Source organism: Pongo pygmaeus, chromosome 10, assembly GCF_028885625.2.
Source record: "Pongo pygmaeus isolate AG05252 chromosome 10, NHGRI_mPonPyg2-v2.0_pri, whole genome shotgun sequence".
Taxonomy (NCBI): Eukaryota; Metazoa; Chordata; class Mammalia; order Primates; family Hominidae; genus Pongo; species Pongo pygmaeus.
This window is the reverse complement of record NC_072383.2, coordinates 105263829-105283758: the sequence shown is the minus strand read 5'-3', so window position 1 is coordinate 105283758 and position 19930 is coordinate 105263829. Positions and strand designations below refer to the sequence as shown.

General features: G+C 43.3%; 1 protein-coding gene and 1 long non-coding RNA gene across 7 annotated transcripts in view; one reads left to right on the top strand and one right to left on the bottom strand.

Annotated features, from left to right (window-relative positions):
• Positions 1-19930, top strand: part of LOC129010601 (uncharacterized) — a 269081-nt gene that overhangs the window by 17535 nt on the left and 231616 nt on the right. The window lies entirely within an intron of this gene.
• The window catches only part of RFX4 (regulatory factor X4), a 179056-nt gene that overhangs the window by 6419 nt on the left and 152707 nt on the right, over positions 1-19930 (bottom strand). For all 6 annotated transcript variants that reach the window (XM_063646674.1, XM_063646675.1, XM_054445062.1 and 3 more), the window contains 2 exons: positions 8249-8411; positions 5067-5205 (listed from right to left, as the gene is read on the bottom strand). In XM_063646674.1, the coding sequence (XP_063502744.1) occupies positions 5067-5205; positions 8249-8411 (302 nt within the window). The remainder of the gene's footprint in view (positions 1-5066; positions 5206-8248; positions 8412-19930) is intronic.

Below are 19930 nucleotides of genomic sequence, written 5' to 3'. Positions count from 1 at the left end.
GCCTCCCAAAGTGTTGGGATTACAAGTATGAGCCACCGTCCCTCTGCTGCTGAGCTTTTAGAGTCAGGATTAGTTAAGTTATTACATGTGAAACACTTAGAACTCCTATGTAGTAAGTTTTCAAAAAGTGTTAGCTGTTATTAATGTCCTTTTCAGAATCATAGGGTCATGGTCCATTAATGATAGGAAGAGCCTTAGTGACTGACCATCTGGTTCTACCTCTGGGTTTACAGATGAAATAATTAAGGTCAAGAGAAGGGAAATGATCTACTGCAGTCACACAGCAACTTAGTACCAGAGTAAGAATCCAGTCATTCATTCATTTCATTGACAAGTATTTACTGAGCACTCACTGAGGGCCAAGCTCGGTGCTAGGCCATGGGAATATAATGGGGAGAGAAAGAGGACTTGGTCCTTGCTTTCACAGAGCTAGTACAGTGAGGGAGACAGATCTTAATTATAAAATTACCCTAAATATAGTATTATAACTGTGGTATTACCAAGGATAATAATAAAATGTGTTAACTATGAGCCAGGCCCTGTTCTGACCTTTATTAACTCACTTGACCCTCACTACGACCCTGCGAAATAGATAGCATAATTATCCTCATTTTTCAGATGAGAAAATTGAGGCACAGGGCTAATTGGAGGCAAAGTTGGGATTTGAACCCAGGGAGCCTGGCTGTACAGTCAGAGATCTTACAACACTATCATTGATTGATTTTTTTTTTTTTCTTTTTGGCCCAAGACACCAACCCAAAGTACAGTGCCCTAAGCAAACTTTGTAGCACCCAATGGTCCTGGGTTGGTTTCGGCTAGACTGCTGAAGATTCTGTGAGAGGCGGTGATTAGCTGATAAGGCTGGGCCTCTGCCTTTCAGATGAGAAATAAGGGATAGCTTTCCAGTCTAAGTGTGATCAAATGGCTTTTGAGCTCAAGGTCCCCAGTTCCACTATGGCTGCTTGACAGAGTAGAGGTTCTATGAACATGTATTGAATGAGGCTCAGAAAGATTTTGTAGCTATGTACTTGGTCTGGTTTATTTTCTCCTTTTGGTTGGGCCTGGGAATGGGGAACCTGGGAAGAGGCAGCTTACTTTGATGTGAACAAGTGCAGCACAGTTGCAATGTTTTTCCAAAATAATTCAAACCTTACGCTGTGAAACCTCATTCATCTGGACTCACTAAGTCAGAAGTTACAAGAATCTAAGCAGGGCTGGGAGGTTTACCTTTGTAGTACCCAGGAAGAAAGTATGTATTGTGCAAATAAGTAGTGTAAACAAGGGCATACACATATTCTATTTTGAAAACAAATGACTTAAAATTATTTTGAGCATATAAATGCTGGGAAACCTACAATTACTGCACTTCATAGATGTATCAGCCCTCTAAGGCAAATCTAGCTGGCATTTATTTGCAGTAGTTTCAGTTACTTTTGTGCTGATGACCAATTGCATTTCTCCAACTATATTGTATACTTGCAATTTGTCTTCCAATTCGGACTGTCCTTTTCCCTGGTGAGTCTGATGTAGTGAAGTGTGATATTCAGTTACTCAGAACTGGAACAGCTTGACCCCTGCTCTGGAAAGCTAAAACTAATTAGTCCTGCAGTGGATTTTCTCTATGCTCAACCTTAAACCAAAGAACCAATAAAGGAAAGAAATAAGGTTATCTTGGGGTGTGTGCTTCTCTTTGGCAACTTGAAACTTACTGAGAATAACAGCAGTAACCTCTTGAATTTACCTTCCACTCTCCAAAACAGTAGTATTAAGTACCACTGGTTTAGCATTGGGATTGAGAGCTGGAGGATTTGCATTCGAGTCTGCTTTGTCCCTTACTGGATGCATGACCTGGGGCACATTACCTTCTGAGGCAGTCTACTTATCTTTAAAAACTGAGGGAAAAGTCTAGGTGTGGTGGTTCACGCCTGTAACCCTAGCACTTTGGGAGGCCAAGGCAGGAGGATCACTTGAGCCCAGGAGTTCGAGACATGCCTGGTCAACATGGCGAGACTTTGTCTCTACAAAAACACAAAAATCAGCTGGGCTTGGTGGTGTGTGCCTATAGTCCCAGGTACTTGGGAGGCTGAGGTGGGAGGATCACTTGAGCCCAGGAGGTAGAGGTTGCAGTGAGCCAAGATTGCACTCCAGCCTGGGTGACAGAGTGAGATCCTATCTCCAAAAATGCCTTCTTCCCAAGGTTGTTAGGGCAATTAAGTGAGTCTGTATATTTAAATATGCCTAGAACAGTGCTCTGAATAAATGTTAATGAAAAACAAAACAAAGGACACTTTGTCTTTAGACAGTACCTTCCCCCAGAGAGGTACATTTTGAACACTGACCTCACTCATCAACCTAGGTAGAGACTGATATAATTAATTTCTCCCCACCCTATTTTACAGATGGAGACTAGGCATAAACCATGAAGTGTGGAGTGTGTGTGTATTGAGGGGAGTGTCAGAGGCACTTGTTTAAGAGTCACAAGGCATGGTGGCGAAGAGCCTGGCCTAGGACCCTTTGGACTCTCACACCTTGTCTGGATTAAAAGGGTCCTTCCATGGGCTTTCACTTGTCCTTGGGCCATTCTATTAAGACCAGCTATTAAACAGCAGTGTTCCAGTTGGGGACTGTTGTGGCTTCCAGAGCAGGACCTTATAGGTCTTGAGGAGACCTTGGCTTCTTTTTATGGCAATGGCTTTAAAAATATCACCCCAGAAAACCAGCTCCTGCCATTTCATGAGGGGGAATGAGGAAGTGAAGAAGGAGGGAAGACAATGCCCAGAGCTATGGCTTGATGATGCTGTCTCCCACTGGAGCATAAGCTCTACCAAAGCAGGCATGCTCTATCTCCTTCTCACTGTACTCCCAGTGGCTAGTGCAGTGCTTGCACATAGTAGTTACCCAGGGGCCATTTGAAAAATAAATGAATGAATGAATGAGATGCTTGGAGGGTGCAGAGTGATCTAGGCTGTTGCAGCCATTCTCAGTCATGCAGTGGATTACAGTGAGGAGCACAGAGTGCTCCCAAGAGACGGAGCTCCTAAGGAGCTGGCATCTCTGTGTGACGTAGTTGGAGACCTATAATGAATGCCCCAGGTGATGATTTAGTGGAATCAACTTCTTGGCTTGTCTGGGGATTAAACCAGGGCTCCCCTTGGTACTGCAGATGGAAATCAAAACAAACACCTGTTTGCCCAGAATGCCCATGTGTTGTGGATACGTTCTCCTTGGTGCCTTCCCTCAGAGACAAGTCTGTGTGCTAACAGCTGATGTAATTACAGCCTCCACGCTAGCGTCAGTCCTGCCATCTCATTCCTAAACTTCTACAAGTGCTTTGGAGCAGAGCCCCCTGCCTCCACCAGTCCCGCTTCTTGGTTCATTTTGTGGGGGCCCTGAGAGCTCTCTTTCTTAATCATAGCTCTGATCTTACCACTCCCTAGCTTCCTGTGCCTGCAGAATAGAGTGAGTGTGCTCGGCACACCATACTATTGTTCATGCTGACGCCACCTCCCATGTACTCATCTGCTCAGTGTACACTTAGTGAATGTCTGCATCTGAGAGGCGGCAGGGGGTGGTGCCTGAGAGCTTGGACAGGAGTCACAGCGCCTGGGTTCAACTCCTCAGGCAGGTTACTGTGAGTCTCACTTCCTCTTCTGCAGGGGTTATCTAAGGGATGTGGAGAGTGCTCAGCGCAGAGCCTGGCATACAGCACGTGTTCAGGAGAAGGTAGCTCCTCTTTCTGATAGGTGCCAAGTGCTGTGACCTGAGGATACTGGACTTCATCTTTGCCTTCAGGGAGCTTAGGGTCTCTGTGCGCTTCAGACAGGAAAGTTGGTGATGATAACAGGGTGTGAGAAATGCTACTGAGAGAGGAAAACCAGGGCGTGGCACCTAATAAGGTCCTGGAGGACTCAAGGGGGTACTTTCAGGAATGCCACAAAGACGGCAATATGATTGTCATGAATGCCCAGCCGAAGAGACTGGGGAAGAGACACCCAGCCAGAGGGAACAATTTCTGCAAAGACATGGAGGAAATCAGCACATCCAAGACAACCACATGTGGGCTGGCATGGCTGGGGGGAGGGAGGGAGTTTGTGAGTAGGCCAGAAAGGTAACCAGTCTTAAGAGACATACTAAGGAATTGAACTTGACCTGTAAAGCAATGATGTGCCAAAGACAGGGAAAGTGTCATGGTCAGTTGGGTTTTTTTCCGAAAGACTCCTCTAGCCGCAGTGTAGGGGGTGGACCAGAGATGGGGCACATTTTAGAGGCATAGAGACCACCAGGAAGGCTTCTGTCTTCATCTAAGTTGGATATGATAAAGGCCTGAGCTGAGGTGAGCACAGACGGCATACAGAGATACTTAGGATGCAGAGTGGAACTGGCAACCAGTTGGATCAGAGCCAATGCACAGGAAAGTGTTAGACAGGTAGAGTGTCCAGCGGTGGTTTCCCAAATGCAGCCAAGTGCAATGGCCTGTCTATTCCCCACAGGCCACAGAGGGCTGATTTGGCTTATTAGACAGTGAGGAGCCCGAGGAGATGTAGGGCCTGAGAGTGATTTGAAAAGGGATCCATTTCAGGAGGATTCTTCAGCTTAAGATTACCTGTGCAGGCTGGATGAAAAGAGCAGACATGGAACACCCCGAGGCCAGTTAGAATGATGTTGACAGACCAGTCCTGACAAGACTCCATGAGGGTCTGCACCAGGAGAGTGGTGATGGGAAAGGAGACCCAAGGCCCAGGGTGAGGGTAGCTGCCCAAAAAAGGGCAGCAGACATGCAGCCGATTAGATCTTGGCATGAAGAGGTCAAAGAGGGGATAGAATGAAAAAAAAAAAAACCTGTTTAGCAACCAGGTGTGTGAGAGCACATGGGGCATGAACACTGGCTGAGCACCCACTGTGGGCCAGCCATTGGAGGCCAGAAATGACACTGATGAAAAGACTGTCCTTCCTTGGGGACACACACGCTGCACACACAGTATGCATAACAGTTTATGAACTGTGTTAACCAGATTTGGAACCAAGTATACCAAGGCCTGGCCAAGAAACCAGGACCACTGACTCACCTGTGCAGAGCTCCTGTGGTAAGGGGCATAGTGGAGTGGCCCAGAGATAGCTGTGTCATGAGGGAGGGCCGGATACTGGCTCTGCATGGGGTGAGGATGCTGGTTGCCATAGCTCCCATAGTTATAGCTTCCCGTGTATCTAAAATGCATCAAGCACATTGAATAGTGTGAGTAATAGCAAGAACAGATCAGTTTGACACCTTTTTAAAAATCTCATCTATTTTTTTTCCTTCTTCTTCTTTTTTTCTCTCTTTTCTTTTCTTCCCCCTTCACCCCCAATCCCATTTTTCTTCCTTTCATCTTTTCTGGTTTTTTTTTTTTTTTTTTTTTTTTTTGAGTCAGGGTCTCATTCTGTTGCCCAGGCTGGAGTGCAGTGGCATGATCTTGGCTCACTGCAACCTCTGCCTCCTGGGTTCAAATGATTCTCCTGCCTCAGCCTCCTGAGTAGCTGAGATTACAGGCGTGTGCCACCATGCCCAGCTAATTTTTATATTTTTAATAGAGATGGGGTTTCACCATGTTGGCCAGGCTGGTCTCAAATTCCTGACATCAGATGATCCACCCACCTTGGCCTCCCCAAATGATGGGATTACAGGCATGAGCTACTGTGTCCGCCTCTTCTTTTTGATTCTTACCATTTCCACTCTTGTGGCCTTGTTATGGTTAACTTAAAACCCCAGGTTGATTTTCCTCCTCCCTCAACACCTAGAACATACCTCCCTTACCCCCCAGCCAGCGTTCAGGGATGAAATCTAGCCCTGAGCCAAACATCATTAGTGATGGAAACCTCTACCCCTGCTGTGTTTAAAACCCCTGTTGTATCCTGAAATCAAATAGGGATAACAAAAAAGAAACCACGTGAGATTTATGTTTTTGTATCACTCAGGCCTCTGCTTCCACATCATGGGGAAGGATGTAGTGGGTTTCTGTAAGCTGTCTCCTGGGGGGAAAACACCATGGCGTGGTCAAACAGGCATCAAAGACCCTGGTTCTAAGTCAGGCTCCACGACTTTCTAGCTGTGTGACTTTCATGACCCTGTTTCTCACATCCATAAAAATGCTGCGCACGGTCATTCTGAGGATCGTATGTGTGAACACACTCTATAAACCAGAAAATCCTGTGTAGACATAGCCTATTATTATCACTGTTCTTCTTAGTAACATCTTTATAGCAAAGATGCTGACCTATGACCATGTGAGTATTTTTTCTGCTATTTCTGCTGAATCAAAAATCTCTCTGAAACAGGGTTTTCAGAGTCTATTCTAAATGTGTGGAAATACTCTCAAAGGCCCCCTGAGAAAATAATGGTTGCCCGATTGACTGCTTGGGGGCACTTGAACCTATGGAAAAGTACACCAACATCCAGGCCTGTGCCCACCGTCAGGTCACCGCCGTGCTGCATTATGCTGGGCCAACTGTGGAAGGGACCTGAGAAGTCCTACCCCTCCTCCTCCCGTGTCCCCCACAACTGGTCTGTTGGAACCTAGCCTGTGAGTGGTGAGGCCCACTGCACCACATGGTAGGATCTCTCTTTTTTTTTTTTTTTTTGAGATGGAGTATATCACTCTATTCTCCAGGCTGGAATGCAGTGGTGCTATCTCAGCTTACTGCAACCTCCGCCTCCTGGGTTCATGCAATTCTCCTGCCTCAGTCTCCTGAGTAGCTGGGGCTACAGGCACCCACCATGCCCAGCTAATTTTTCTTCTTATTATTTTTTTTTTGAGATGAAGTCTCCCTCTGTCACCAGACTGGAGTGCAGTGGCACAATCTCGGCTTACTGCAACCTCCACCTCCTGGGTTCAGGCAATTCTCCTGCCTCACGAGTAGCTGGGACTACAGGCGCATGCCACTACGTCCAGCTAATTTTTGTATTTTTAGTAGAGACGGGGTTTCACCGTGTTCGCCAGGATGATTTTGATCTCCTGACCTCATGATCCACCCCGCCTTGGCCTCCCAAAGTGCTGGGATTACAGGCATGAGCCACCGCGCCCAGCCCATTTTTGTATTTTTAGTAGGGAGATGGGGTTTCATCATGTTAGCTAGGCTGGTCTCGAACTCCTGACCACAAGTGATCCACCCACCTCGGCCTTCCAAAGTGCTGGGATTACAGGTGTGAGCCACTGTGCCCAGCCAGGACCTCTTGTTAATATCATAAGTGCTTTTCAGGTCACTGCTCATTAGACATTGTAAGGTTAGTGTCTTTTGATAAAGACAGTGCATAATGGCAAAGAGCTATGAGGATTCAAGTAACACTTTTGTATGGATTTGTAGTTCATTCATCACAGCAACATCCCTCCACATATTTGAAAAAGAAAAAAATATGGGCAAAACAAATGATGCATTTTTCCGGGGCATAAAACACTGCTAGAACCTATGGGGAATCCCCTGAACCTCATGAATAACTGCAGCCTAAAGGGACCTCCGGCCCTCAGGTGGGGAAGCCCTTCTCTAGATGGAATCATAAAAGACTTGAACCTAAGATGAAGCTTTATAATTCTGCAAAGTGTACAAAGAGCCACCCAGGGGAACTGCTGAAAGGGGTTTTCAGCTGAGGCGTTAAAGGAGTAAAGAGGGAGGAACACAGGCTTTGGAGTCAGACATTTGCTCAGTTTGGGCCCCACCATGTGCCAGCTGTGTGACCTTGGGGAATGGAAAATAACCAAACAAGTTTCAATTTCTTCATCTAAAATGGGGTCACTAACACCTTCTTACCTACCTACCTACCCTGGTTGTTGTGGGGATTACACAATACAGTGCTCAGGATATTGTGGGAACTCAGCAAAGAGTAGTACCCTTCCTGTTCTTTGAGAAAATAGCTGCTAAGGAAACCCCTCTTTAGATCTTTTTTTTTTTGAGACGGAGTCTCGCTCTATCACCCAGGCTAGAGTTTAGTGGTGCGATCTCCGCTCACTGCAACCTCTGCCTCTCAGGTTCAAGTGATTCTCCCACCTCAGCCTCCCAAGTAGCAGGGATTATAGGTGTACGCCACTATGCCTGGCTAATTTTTGTATTTTTAGCAGAGACAGGGTTTCAACACATTGGCCAGGCTGGTCTCGAAATCCTGACTTCAAGGCCCACCTCGGCCTCCCAAAGTGCTGGGATTACAGGGTGTGAGCTGCTGTGTCCAGCCTCTTTAGATGAAATTTTAAAAGTCCAGCAGCATCCCTGGAAAGTTACCTACCCATGTTCCTCTCTGTGGGGATAAACTGGTATCCTGTGTGTGACGGAGGAAGAAGGCACATGAGTGTTCCTCATACAGGGCAGCTGTTGGGAGTTCTCAGCTGGGGACCCAGCAGCCGTCGTCACTGTGTATGTTAGAGACCACGTGTAAGACTGCATTGCTCCTGCAGAGACAAATTAAGACGTCTTGATCATTAACAGTTCTCACATCCCTTGTTCTTCCTTACTTTAGTGGCTTCCTTTGTTCTTAAGTTGAAGGCCAAAATCTTTATAAGACATGTATCTCTGACTCTGCTGAGCTCACCAGAGGCATCTCCCATCCCCTGTCTTTGTTTTATCTGGTCCAGCCACAATACCTTTCATTGTATCCAGAGTACCACAATTCCCAGCACCTCAGGGCCTTTGCACATGCTGTTTCTGCTGCCTTATTACCCACTCATTCTTCCTCTCACAGTCCAAAAAGCTGTCCTCTTCCTAACCCCAGACTAGGCTAGATCCCTCACTGTACTGTAGGCCTAAGTGGTGCCTACTGCAGTTTGTAATCCTACACCCATTAGTGAATGTGATTTGATTAATGGCCCCCTCACCAGACAGAAAGCACCATGAGGGTAGGGGCCTGGTCTATTTTGGCCACCAATGGATTCCCAGTGCTTAGTACAGAGCCTGGCCACCAAAAGACTCAATAAAAATTTTAGAAGGGAGAAAAGGGAAGGGAAGGATAGGAAGAAAGGAAGGGAGGGCGAGAAGGAAAAGGAAAGCTTGGGGAAATATAGCCTAGATAGGCACTGCAAATTAACTTTTCAGCACTCAACTCAACAGGTGTTAAGGATCCAACAAATTGCTTTAAGCAAACATAAGTAGATTATTGGGCTTTGCCAGCTCAGGTCTTTTTGAAGATTATTAGACAGTGACCTGAACAGTGACCTATTCCATACAAATTAGGAATTCCCTTTGTCTATTTTTTAATTTAATTGGATACCTTGAAAGTGCTAAAGACTGGGGGATAAAAACCCGACAAAATTAAATGCTTAATATTTTATGAGATGGTTAGTTTTTTTTGTTTTTTTTTTAAGACAAGGTCTCACTATATCACCCACGCTGGAGTGCAATGACATGATCATGGCCCTCACTGCAGCCTTGACCTCCTGGGCTCAAGGGATCCTTCCACCTTAGCCTCCCAAGTAGTTGGAACTACAGGTATGTACCACCATGCCCAGCTAATTTTCAATTTTTTTTTTTTTTTGAGATGGAGTCTCACTCTGTCGCCTAGGCTGGAGTGCAGTGGCATAATCTCAGCTCACTGCAACCTCTGCCACCTGGGTTCAAGTGATTCTCCTGCCTCAGCCTCCTGAGTAGCTGGGATTACAGGCGCACACCACCATGCCTGGCTAATTTTTGTATTTTTAGTAGAGACAGGGTTTCACCATGTTGGTCAGGCTGGTCTCGAACTCCTGACCTTGTGACCCACCCACCTTGGCCTCCCAAAGTACTGGGATTACAGGCGTGAGCCACTGCGCCTGGCCTTTAAATTTTTTATAGACACAGGGTCTCACTATGTTGCCCAGGCTGGTCTTGAACTCTAGGTCTCAAGTGATCCTCCCACCTCAGCCTCCCAAAGTGCTAGGATTAAAGGCATGAGCCACCGCTCCTGGGCTAGAATTTTTTTAAATGATAATTTAATAAATCATTAATAGCAATACTAAACTTATCAGACAACTTAATTTCTGATAAATTTTAAAATATGTTAATATGGTGGAAATAATTAAACTTGTTTTAGAAGGCAGAGAGAATGGGATTCAACATCCCCCTTTTTAGGTACATGGAAAACATGAAAGAATTTAAGGGAGGACATTTTAATGTGAAGTAAAAGAGAAAATTTGATCTCCCATTCTGTATTTTCTGCAGTAGACCATTTCTATCTAAAAATTCCTCTGGGAAGATAAAGGAAAGGTTTTCATTTTAAAAATTGGTCCATTCCAGCCCAGGGACTCTGCAAATAGCGTATGAGAGGAGCTGCATTGACATGGAGTAGCGGGAGGGGGCAGAGTTGGTGGATCAACGCTGTGCCAGTTATGTGACAGAGACTTGGTAAGGAATACCCTTGAAGAAATGTGGAAATGGTGTCCTATTTTAAATACGTTGGCTTATTGTTAAAAGAACCCTTTGGTGAGCCCTTTCATAAATTGAAGAATCTTGTGGAATGCAAATAATGTCCTTTGTTGTAATGAGGTGACAAAAATTTATTCTAAGAGTATGAAAGGAGACACCATTATTGAGCATCTCTTACAGGCCATGCATTGTGCTGAGTGCTTGTCACACATCCTTAAAAGAACGTTATCCCCCATTTATAGATGAGGAAACTGATGGTTAAATCCAAAAGAATTTAAGGGAGCGTATAGCAATATAAAAGATTCGAGACAATAAAATGGAAGTGGGAATGAAAGAAGAAAGAAAAGCAGAATTGGAGGCAAAAAATGCAATTCAGAATGAGGTGAAACATGCCGCCCAAATTCTTCCTATATGTGAACTTTAAACTTAGATATGAGTTTTCCAGGAGCCCGTGCTCCCGGAAGCCTGAATAGTTAGGAGCACTAAGACTGACGATTGCTCAGGAGTTTACTGTCCTCCAAATTCAGAGCAAACAGCAATATCTTTAACTATGAACTGTTCAACAATGTCCTCAACACCCTTACAGTGGACTTCATCTTGATTCTAAGGACGGTTCCTTTTGTCAACACTAACTGCAGGCTAATGGCATCACACAAAAGTCCAGTTCAAGGAAATTTAGAATGTTAAATAACTTGCCCAAGGTCCCAGAGTGAGTGGGTGGTTCAGTCGGGCTCTGAACCCACACACTTTCTGCCACATACTTTCTACTCTCTACCGTTATGTCTCTTTGCTCTGGGTTCTGGTTCTGCCAGGTACTAGCTATAAGATCTTGGGCAAGCCTGTTAAACTTTATGAGCTTCTGTTTCCTCATCTTTAAAACAGGAGTAATAATATCTATCTTGCAGGACTGTTGTGAGGATTAACTGAGATAATATATGTCAGAGAGTTTGGCACGTGGTAGGCTTTTAATGGTATTCAAGCACTCTTCATTATGAATTCAGGTATTCTTACCTGAGAACTTCTTAAAATAGATATTTCTGTATTTCTCATTTCAGACCCCAAGGAAGAAAGGCAAGTTTCTTGGGTGAGATTCTATTACCAGGGACGAAACATTTGAATAGCAACAGTAATTTAGCCAATTATGGCAAATTTCTAAACATGTTTTTCTATAAAATTACTAGTGTCCTTACTCACCAGCACAGCTGAAAGTACCCCTTCCTGCTTTGCACATCTATTCCATATTCTTCCCCCAAAAGATAATGACTTTAGCAGGCTACATGTTAGGCTTGATTTATAAGTACGAGAAAATGGGAAGATCCCCAAAATGATCACGAGCCAGATGACTGGATTATGTGTAATTGCCCTCCTCTATGTTTTGAACTTCATGTGAAATTATATTACTGTTATAGTTTTTTAAAATGTCATGTTTACTAAAACGGGTTATCATTGAGTGGTGGGATTGAGGAGAGTTTTAAAATGTTTTCCCTTATTTTACTTATCTGTATTTTTCTGTAATGAATGTGTATTGCCTCCGTAAAAAGAAAAACGTTAATACATTAAACAAAGTTTAGAATTGGAAATGGAATCAGAAAGGGTGAGAAGTTTGGGAGAACAATGAACCAGCCACAACAAGCAAGTAATTAACCCTTGAAGCCTCTGGGACCTCAGGCCAGCACAGCGAGGTCAGTGGATATTTAAACGGGGCAGCCAAGGAAACCAAAGCATGTTTTTTTCCAAGCAGTGGGAAGAAGTCATGATAATAGCCATCACCTGAGAGAATGCAACAGCAGTTACTTTTGTGTGAGCCCCGGAGCACAGCAACTTTTCCTTATTCATCTCTGTATCCCCAACAGAGGGTGTGCCAAATAGTAGGTGTTCAGTAAATTTTCATTCCATTGAATTTGTTGTTGAAGGAGTAAATGCTGCTAGAAATAGACGTTATCAAACAAAAAGCTAGTGGAACTCTTGGAAAAATGGGCTCCTGTGGTCTGGGGAACAAAACCCCTAAATGGCCATGTGCCAGCAATCTAACACATCCACTCAGGCAGGCTTAAGCAGATTAACACCTACTGGCTTGGGTGAGAAACCCTTTTTGCCTGGGGAGCAGAAAAGAACACCCCTTGAATTCCCTTTCCTATCAGTGAGACCTCCAGTGAGAATTGCTGCTGCTGCTTTTCTAAGGAAGCTAATAAAAGAAAATCTGCGCAGCTTACAGTTTGTGCTTAGTTTTTAAGACAATTCTAATGCTTTTTATTTGTCGGTAAAACAATAGCAAATCTTCTCTATTTGTTCAATTCCCATATTTTTCTCTTATTCCCCCCTCCCCTCCTCACATTTCTATTTATTTAAAGGTCTGAGGATAGCGGTGGAAGCCCCTGATAGTTGAGAATCCTATAAAGATCCCAAGAGGAGCAGTTGTTGGTCACCTTACAGTATTGAAACTGCTACAGGGGAACATTTTCTTCCCCTCCCATCCCCAACAAAACACTCTTCTTCCCCAAGGTTACTTTGTTTTGGAAGGGGTTTTAAGCACAGGACAGGAAGGGTGCTCGGAATATAATAGACAATCAGTAATGATTTGTCAAATAAATGAATTAATGATCATCCAACATAAACCAGATCTCACGCTCATTTCCTTTTATACGTTGACCCATTCAGTCTTGACAACAACCTTTTGAGGTAAGTAGTATTACCTCCTTTTTCAGGTGAGAAAATTGAGGCCCAAGAGTTTAAATGACTTGCTCAGGTGAGTGGCAGAGTTGGGATTCGAATGCAGGTCTGCCCAACCCCAAACCCTTGCCATAGCAATGTTTCTTACAGTTGAATGTGTATTTGAATCACTGGACATCTTGTTAAAAATGCAGATTCTGATTCAGTAGATTGGGAGTGAGGCCCTTATATCAAACTTCTAAATGATGACAATGTGGTTGGTCTGTAAACCACACTTTGAGTAACAAGGCTCTATAACATACTGCCTCCTGTCACACATCTTATATGTTAAGGGCCATTAAAAATCAGAAGTTGGCGAGGTGCAGTGTCGCATGCCTATAATCCCAGCACTTTGGGAGGCTGAGGTGGGCTGATTTCTTGAGCCCAGGAGTTTGAGACCAGCCTGGGCAACATGGTAAAACCCTGTTTCTACAGAAAATACAAAAGCTGGGTGTGGTGGTGTGTGCTTGTAGTCCCAGCTACTTGGGAAGCTGAGGCGGGAGGATCACTTGAGCTCAGGAGGTGGAGGCTGCAGTGAGCTGTGCTCATGCCACTACACTCCAGGCTAGGCAACAGAGTGAGACCCTGTTTCAAAAACAACAACAATAACAACAACAACAACAAAAACCCAGAAGCTTTGAGATTCTGCTACAGACTTGTGAAAATTTAGAGTGCTTCCCAAGCTACCTGGCTGTACCCTTTTTTTCAGATCTTGGACTGAATCCTTTAACCCAGGGGTCCCCAACCCCAGGGCCAGTACCGGTCCGTGGCCTGTTAGGAACTGGGCCGCACAAGGGGTGAGTGGTGGGCAAGCAAGCATTACTGCCTGAGCTCTACCTCCTATCAGATCAGAAGCAGCATTCGATTGTCATAGGAGTGTGAACCCTATGAACTGCACATGCAAGGGATCTAGGTTGCACACTCCTTATGAGAGTCTAATGCCTGATGATCTGAGGTGGAACAGTTTTATCCTGAAACCATCCCCCTACCTCTTCCCCAGTCTATAGAAAAATTATCTTCCACAAAACCGGTCCCTGGTGCCAAAAAGGTTGGGGACCACTGCTTTAACCTTTTCCTTAGGGGGATTCTGTGAACCATCACAGATGTTGCTCAAGTTTTAACCTAACCTACGCCTTTTGTTTGTAAGCTCCTTTAAGTGTGTCAAGATTCTAGAGCTGCTCTGCCCCATCCTATAGCCACTCGTGGCTATTGAAATTTAAATGAATTAAAACTAAATACAATTTAAAATTCAGTTTCTTAATTCCACTAGCCACATTTGAAGTGCTTAATAGCCACAGGTGGCTAATGGCTACTGTTTTGGATAGCTAAGATAGAAAAAATTTCCATCTCATCACAGAAAGTTCTATTTGGACAATGTTGCTTGACAGTATTTGCTACTAAACAAGCATTTCCTGTAATCTTCATGACTGAGACAAGGAAAGAAGACTATATATTCATATTTACCTGTATCTCTAGGTATGTCATTGGCTATCATCTTTTTTTTGTGTATTGAGACAGAGTCTCACTCAGTCATGCAGGCTGGAGTGCCAGTGGCGCGATCTTGGCTCACTGCAACCTCCGTCATTGGCTATTATCTATCCTTAAGACAGCTGTGTCTAAAGAGACCTCCTATTGAAGCTAGAAACCTCATCTGTTTGAGTTAACACTTTACCAATAGTTCCATGGTCAAAATCTGATTGACAGAACTGACCAGGGGCAGCAAATGAATCAGTTCCTTCTTATGTTGCTGCATAATCTAGCCTCTGCCTATCTCTGCAACTTCCTCTCCTGCCACTCTCTTCCTTATTTATTATACACATTTGTCAGTTCCCACTATGCCAAGCTCTTTGCTGCCTGAGGCCTATGCACATGGTTTTCCCCGTCGCATAGAAAGTTCTTTTTCCCTCCCCAACCTCTATGTAGCTGGCTCCTTGTAAAACTTCAGGTCTCAGATAAATGTCACCTTGTCAGGGAGGCATTCTCTGACCACCAACTAAGATGGGTCCCCATTTTATACTTTTTCATAGCACACCATTTATTTTCACACATAGCACTTTGACCATTTGAAATTACACCTTTACCTGGCAGTTTACTTCTGTATTGACTCTTACCCACTAGAATGTAAGTACCATGCGGGAAGTGACTATGACTCTTTTTCACTTCTGTACTCCCAGGATTTGGTACAAATTAGACACGAAATATATATTTGTTGAATGAATGAACAAATGAATGAATGAGGGAGACTAAAGTCCCAGCAGCAAGCTAAGATTTGATTTTGTGATCCAAAAAAAAGAGTCGATTAAACAATCTATTTTCAATCCCAGCTTATTTTTCGTGATTCCATTCCTTTAAAGAAAAGGAAGCAGCAGGGACGAAAGAAGGAGGAATTCACTAGCAGTGACAACTCCGAGGTCCTGTAAATGAGTCATCGCAGACTCTATGGCAGGGTTGAAGTGTCCATCCTATCCCACTCGGTTTAGCTGCCCTCAGAATAACTGGGCTTTTGTTATTTGGAAAGACTAAGGGTCAGTTATCTTTGTTACATCCTCAACTGATGTAGAGAAAATGCAGCTGGGCAGGCCAGATGTTCTACAGTTAGGGCCATTTATGAGGAATTCGCTTTTATTTCATTAAGTATCCTAGTATCTCAATGATTTAATTTGCTGGTTTTGTGTTGCAGGGAACCCATGGTGGGAAGTTGAAAACATGAGTTTAATAGTTAACTTTTATTGTCATTGCTGAAGGAGGGAATACTTAAAATGACATCATAAACGAGGTTTTAGAACCCTTCGGTGGCCCGATGGGACAGAGTAGGAGCTTAACGTTTTGCTTTAGATGACATTAAAGAATTTGCAGCCCAATGTCATGTTAAATAGACTGATCAGTTTGGCACTGCCTGCCATGCTCCCAAGGAGGAAAGGAGCCAGTTTTCCTTAAAGAAAGTTAATGTTTCTAAACTTTGCCAACTTTGCCAGGTCATGAGGGAGCGTAGCAAGCCTACAAATTTGGGGGAGAAAATGGACAGACAGGCTAGATCTTACCTTGCGGAAATCTGTTGGAATGGAATCCTTTAACCAGCCTCTTACCATGACATTGCCGTAAACCCAACCAAAATTGGCCATATATCAGGTTTAATTTTAGGTACCTGAAATTTATTTCATTTCTCTTTCTTTCCCCATTTAAAAAAATCAATTAATAAGTACAGTCAGTAAAATATATTTAGAAACGTGGACATGGAACTAGACGTAGCTACAGATAAGCAGAGTGACTGTTTTCCTAGTGAGTCATAACTCATTATCTGTACTACCTTGTATTCCCTCGTCCTTGTATCGAAGGATGCCAAAAGGTTATGTGCAATGAATTAATTTTAGCTTTGTGCCACCAAGCATACATAATACTGTTCCTTTTTCACAGCTGAAAAATGGAGAAGTGTCCATCCAAAGTGGGACATTTATTTGTTAAATAGTCCCAGGTACTTGACTGGCCTTGATTCTCAACAAGTCAAACCTGGTAATATTTACATTGTCTGATCAACGATATGCTGGAAACCCAACAAAATAACTGGGTCACATAAAATTTCACATATTAATAAGATTTTAATAAATTTTTAAAGGTAACCATTGTTTCATTTAATTTTCCTCACCTTTTCTTTCTTTCTTCCTAGTTTTGGTCCTTTTTATGAAATTGATTTTTCTGTTTTTATTATAAACTACTTTAAAACTTTTTGGAAAGTAGATGGGATATATAAGTCAAGCGATAATTTTAAAATAGAAATAAAAATTAACTGGGCATGAAAACCGTGTGCTGAGTTGACTTTTTAAAAAAAAGTAACATGGCAAATACATTTTATAAGATTTACATAATTGTTTTACAATTTACACTATTGTTCAACGAAAATTTAAGAAACCTACTGTAATAGATTTCCTAATATTTAGGTTTCTAGCATGGGTAAATTGTTTGTGCTTTATAATATAATATGCCTATATAATCATACATGTTGTTAGGAAATTGGGTTTCTTTTCTCCAAGACCATGACCCATATTACATGCCCAGATCCAGTCTAATTTAGCAATGGAGTATTTCAAAAGTGGTACTTGAGAAAAATATCATACATAGTCTTATATAGGATGACATTTTTAATGCCGCATGGAGATATCTGAGAACAAAGCTGGAATGTGCCAAAATCTTCAAAGCTTAAAATCATCTGAAGAGAACCTGTTTCACATTTGTATTTCTAAGAAGCTACTTTTATGGCTCTTGAACACATTGCACAGAAATATCTGAAGCCATTTATGATATTCCTGTGGCCTTGTCTATCACACCTGCCATAACTTGAGGCCTCCACGTTGCCACGAAGAAAGCCAGGCCACACTCACTAGCTGGATGAGAACTATGAGAAGATCCCAGACATCTTTCTTTCACACTCTTCCCTCCCATCCCTTATTCCCTTAGAGTCTGTCTCCTTATTTGAAATGTTGCTACACTTTGAGAAACATTTCATCCAAATGGTTTCTGCTTCATAATGCAGAACTGTTTTATTTGTATAATTTCCCTGTTTATTTCAGAAGTTAGGATATTATCACTAGCAGACTCGTGTGTGTCTCCCTGGTGATGACAGGGATATTTGGGCAGGATTATTTGGGTAAATGGCTCTTTCTTTAGGGAGAAAGGAGACTCAGGATGGTTGCCCAATAATCCCAATCTTTGAAGAACTCCTGAGAACTGCATGAAGAGCTGCGAATGGTACTTAAATTCTCTTCCCTTTTAATGTTCACTGAACAAAGTCATTCTTTTCACTACACTTACTTTTTCTGAGCCTTCTAAGCAGGAACTACAACAACCCACTATGGAAAGAAAATGGGAGGGAGGTGGGAGCCTGATCACATTCTTCCTCCTCAAAGCAGAAAACAAAATACAGTTTGAGGCGCATCTATATAAACAAATACAGCGATCTCAAATCTAAATTTCCACAGAAGAGGGCTCTCTAGCTGTGTACCCAAAGTGAAATCAAAGCTTGATCTAATGCCATTTATCAACAACCCAGCTTTTCAATACTTTGAAGAATCCAATTTCCTTAGCTGTCCCTGACAGAGGGCCACTGAGTTTATTGGCTAGTACACAAGATAGCAAGTCCTTCCAGTTTCTTAAGCATCCTCTCAATCCCTCTCTAAGTAGGTGTAGTTCCATAGAGAGAGGAAACTTTAGGGAAGGAATTAATCAAAAGTCTCCGGGATATATACTTTTAAGTTTCCCCAAAATAACATGCTCTCTCTTGCCTCTACTTGGAATACCTTTTCTCCTCTCTCCTTCATGCTCCCATGATACTCTGACCCTTCTTCCAAGCTAGCACTCCTCACACTATATTGTTACTGTCAGTTTGCTCATCAAGAACCTTAACCTCTAAACATAAACTCCCAGGGGGCAGGGACCACACTTCTATTGTTTGCTATTATATCACCACCTACCTGAAAGTATTTGGCACAAAGAAGCCACCTGAGAAATATTTTTTGGAGAAATGGATAGATAGGTGAGTAAATGAGTAAATGCTCCTGAATGGAGCAATCTGACCCTATTTATTTGGTCCTCAAAAAAAAAAACAAAACAAAACAAAAAAAACACTTTAGTTCCAAGTCTATTCTGGAAACAGTCCTAAATAGAATTAGGATATAATTAAGTCCATGCCGTGAGGGTCTGGAGGAAGATTCTAACTTGGAGGGTGAGGGAAACATCAAAGGAGGTGAGTAGGATTTTATCAGGCAGAGGGTAGAAGGAGGCTAGCCCAAGAAGAAGGAACAGTGTGAGAAGTGATTTGGAGAAAGAGAGCTCTTTAAGGCTTTTAGAGTGAGGCAGTGGGTTCTTTGCCCCAGCACTTTGAGGAGGCACAAGCTTCATGAAAACGAGACTTAGTGAGTAGTGTGAGAGAGGACAGAATAGAGTCTGGAGGCAGGGTACCAGCTTGAGAGTCACTGTGGATGTCCATGAGAGGTGGGGGTGGCCTGAACCAGAGGCACAAATGGGATGGGAAGGAACAGATCAGTCTAGATTAGTATTAGAACAACTGGACTTAGGAAGTGTGATGGAGAATGCCCGCTGTCGCCCCCAAAGCTGTTCCCCCTTCCCTGCCTGGGTACATGCTATTCTACATTTCCCAGCCTCTCTTGCAGTTACATGAGGCCATGTGATTAAGTCCTCGCTGATGGAATATAAGTGGAAGTGACGTGTGCCACCTTCAGGCCAGGGCTTTTAAGAGAGTTGGTTTTCATCCTCTGTGCCCTTTTTCCATTTCTGCCAGCTGAGTGCTGACTTAACAAAGCCCTCAGGCAGTGGTCCTTAATCTAGTGAGCATCAAAATCACCTGGAAGTTTGCTGAACAAGATTCCTGGGCTCTGCTCCTAGAGTTTCTGATTCACTGGGTCTGCAGCGGGACCAGATAAGAGCATTTCTAGTAAGTTTCCAAGAGATACTGATACTGCTGGTCTGTGGATCAGTTTGGGAAATACTGCCCTGGGGTATGTGGGAGCTTAATATTGAAGGAGCATGTGTTTCCAAATGACTGCATTACAGAGAGCCTCCTTTATGACTGAATACCCTAGCAGTACTGTCTTCAAGCATGAAATAGATTTCTGTTGTGTTAACTCCACCCGTGTTTGGATCTATTTGTCACACCAGCTTAGCCTACCCTAACTAATACAGGAGTTGAGGGAGAGGAAAGATTTGAAGCTGACTCCTGTATTCATTGTCTGGGTAACAGAAGGGTAGTAGAGCAGGTTTTGATGGAAAGATAATGAATTAATTATCACAGCCTGACCAAGCCCTCCACTCCACAAAGCCTGGAATCTTTGTGAGGTCTTCCCCGATACTTCTA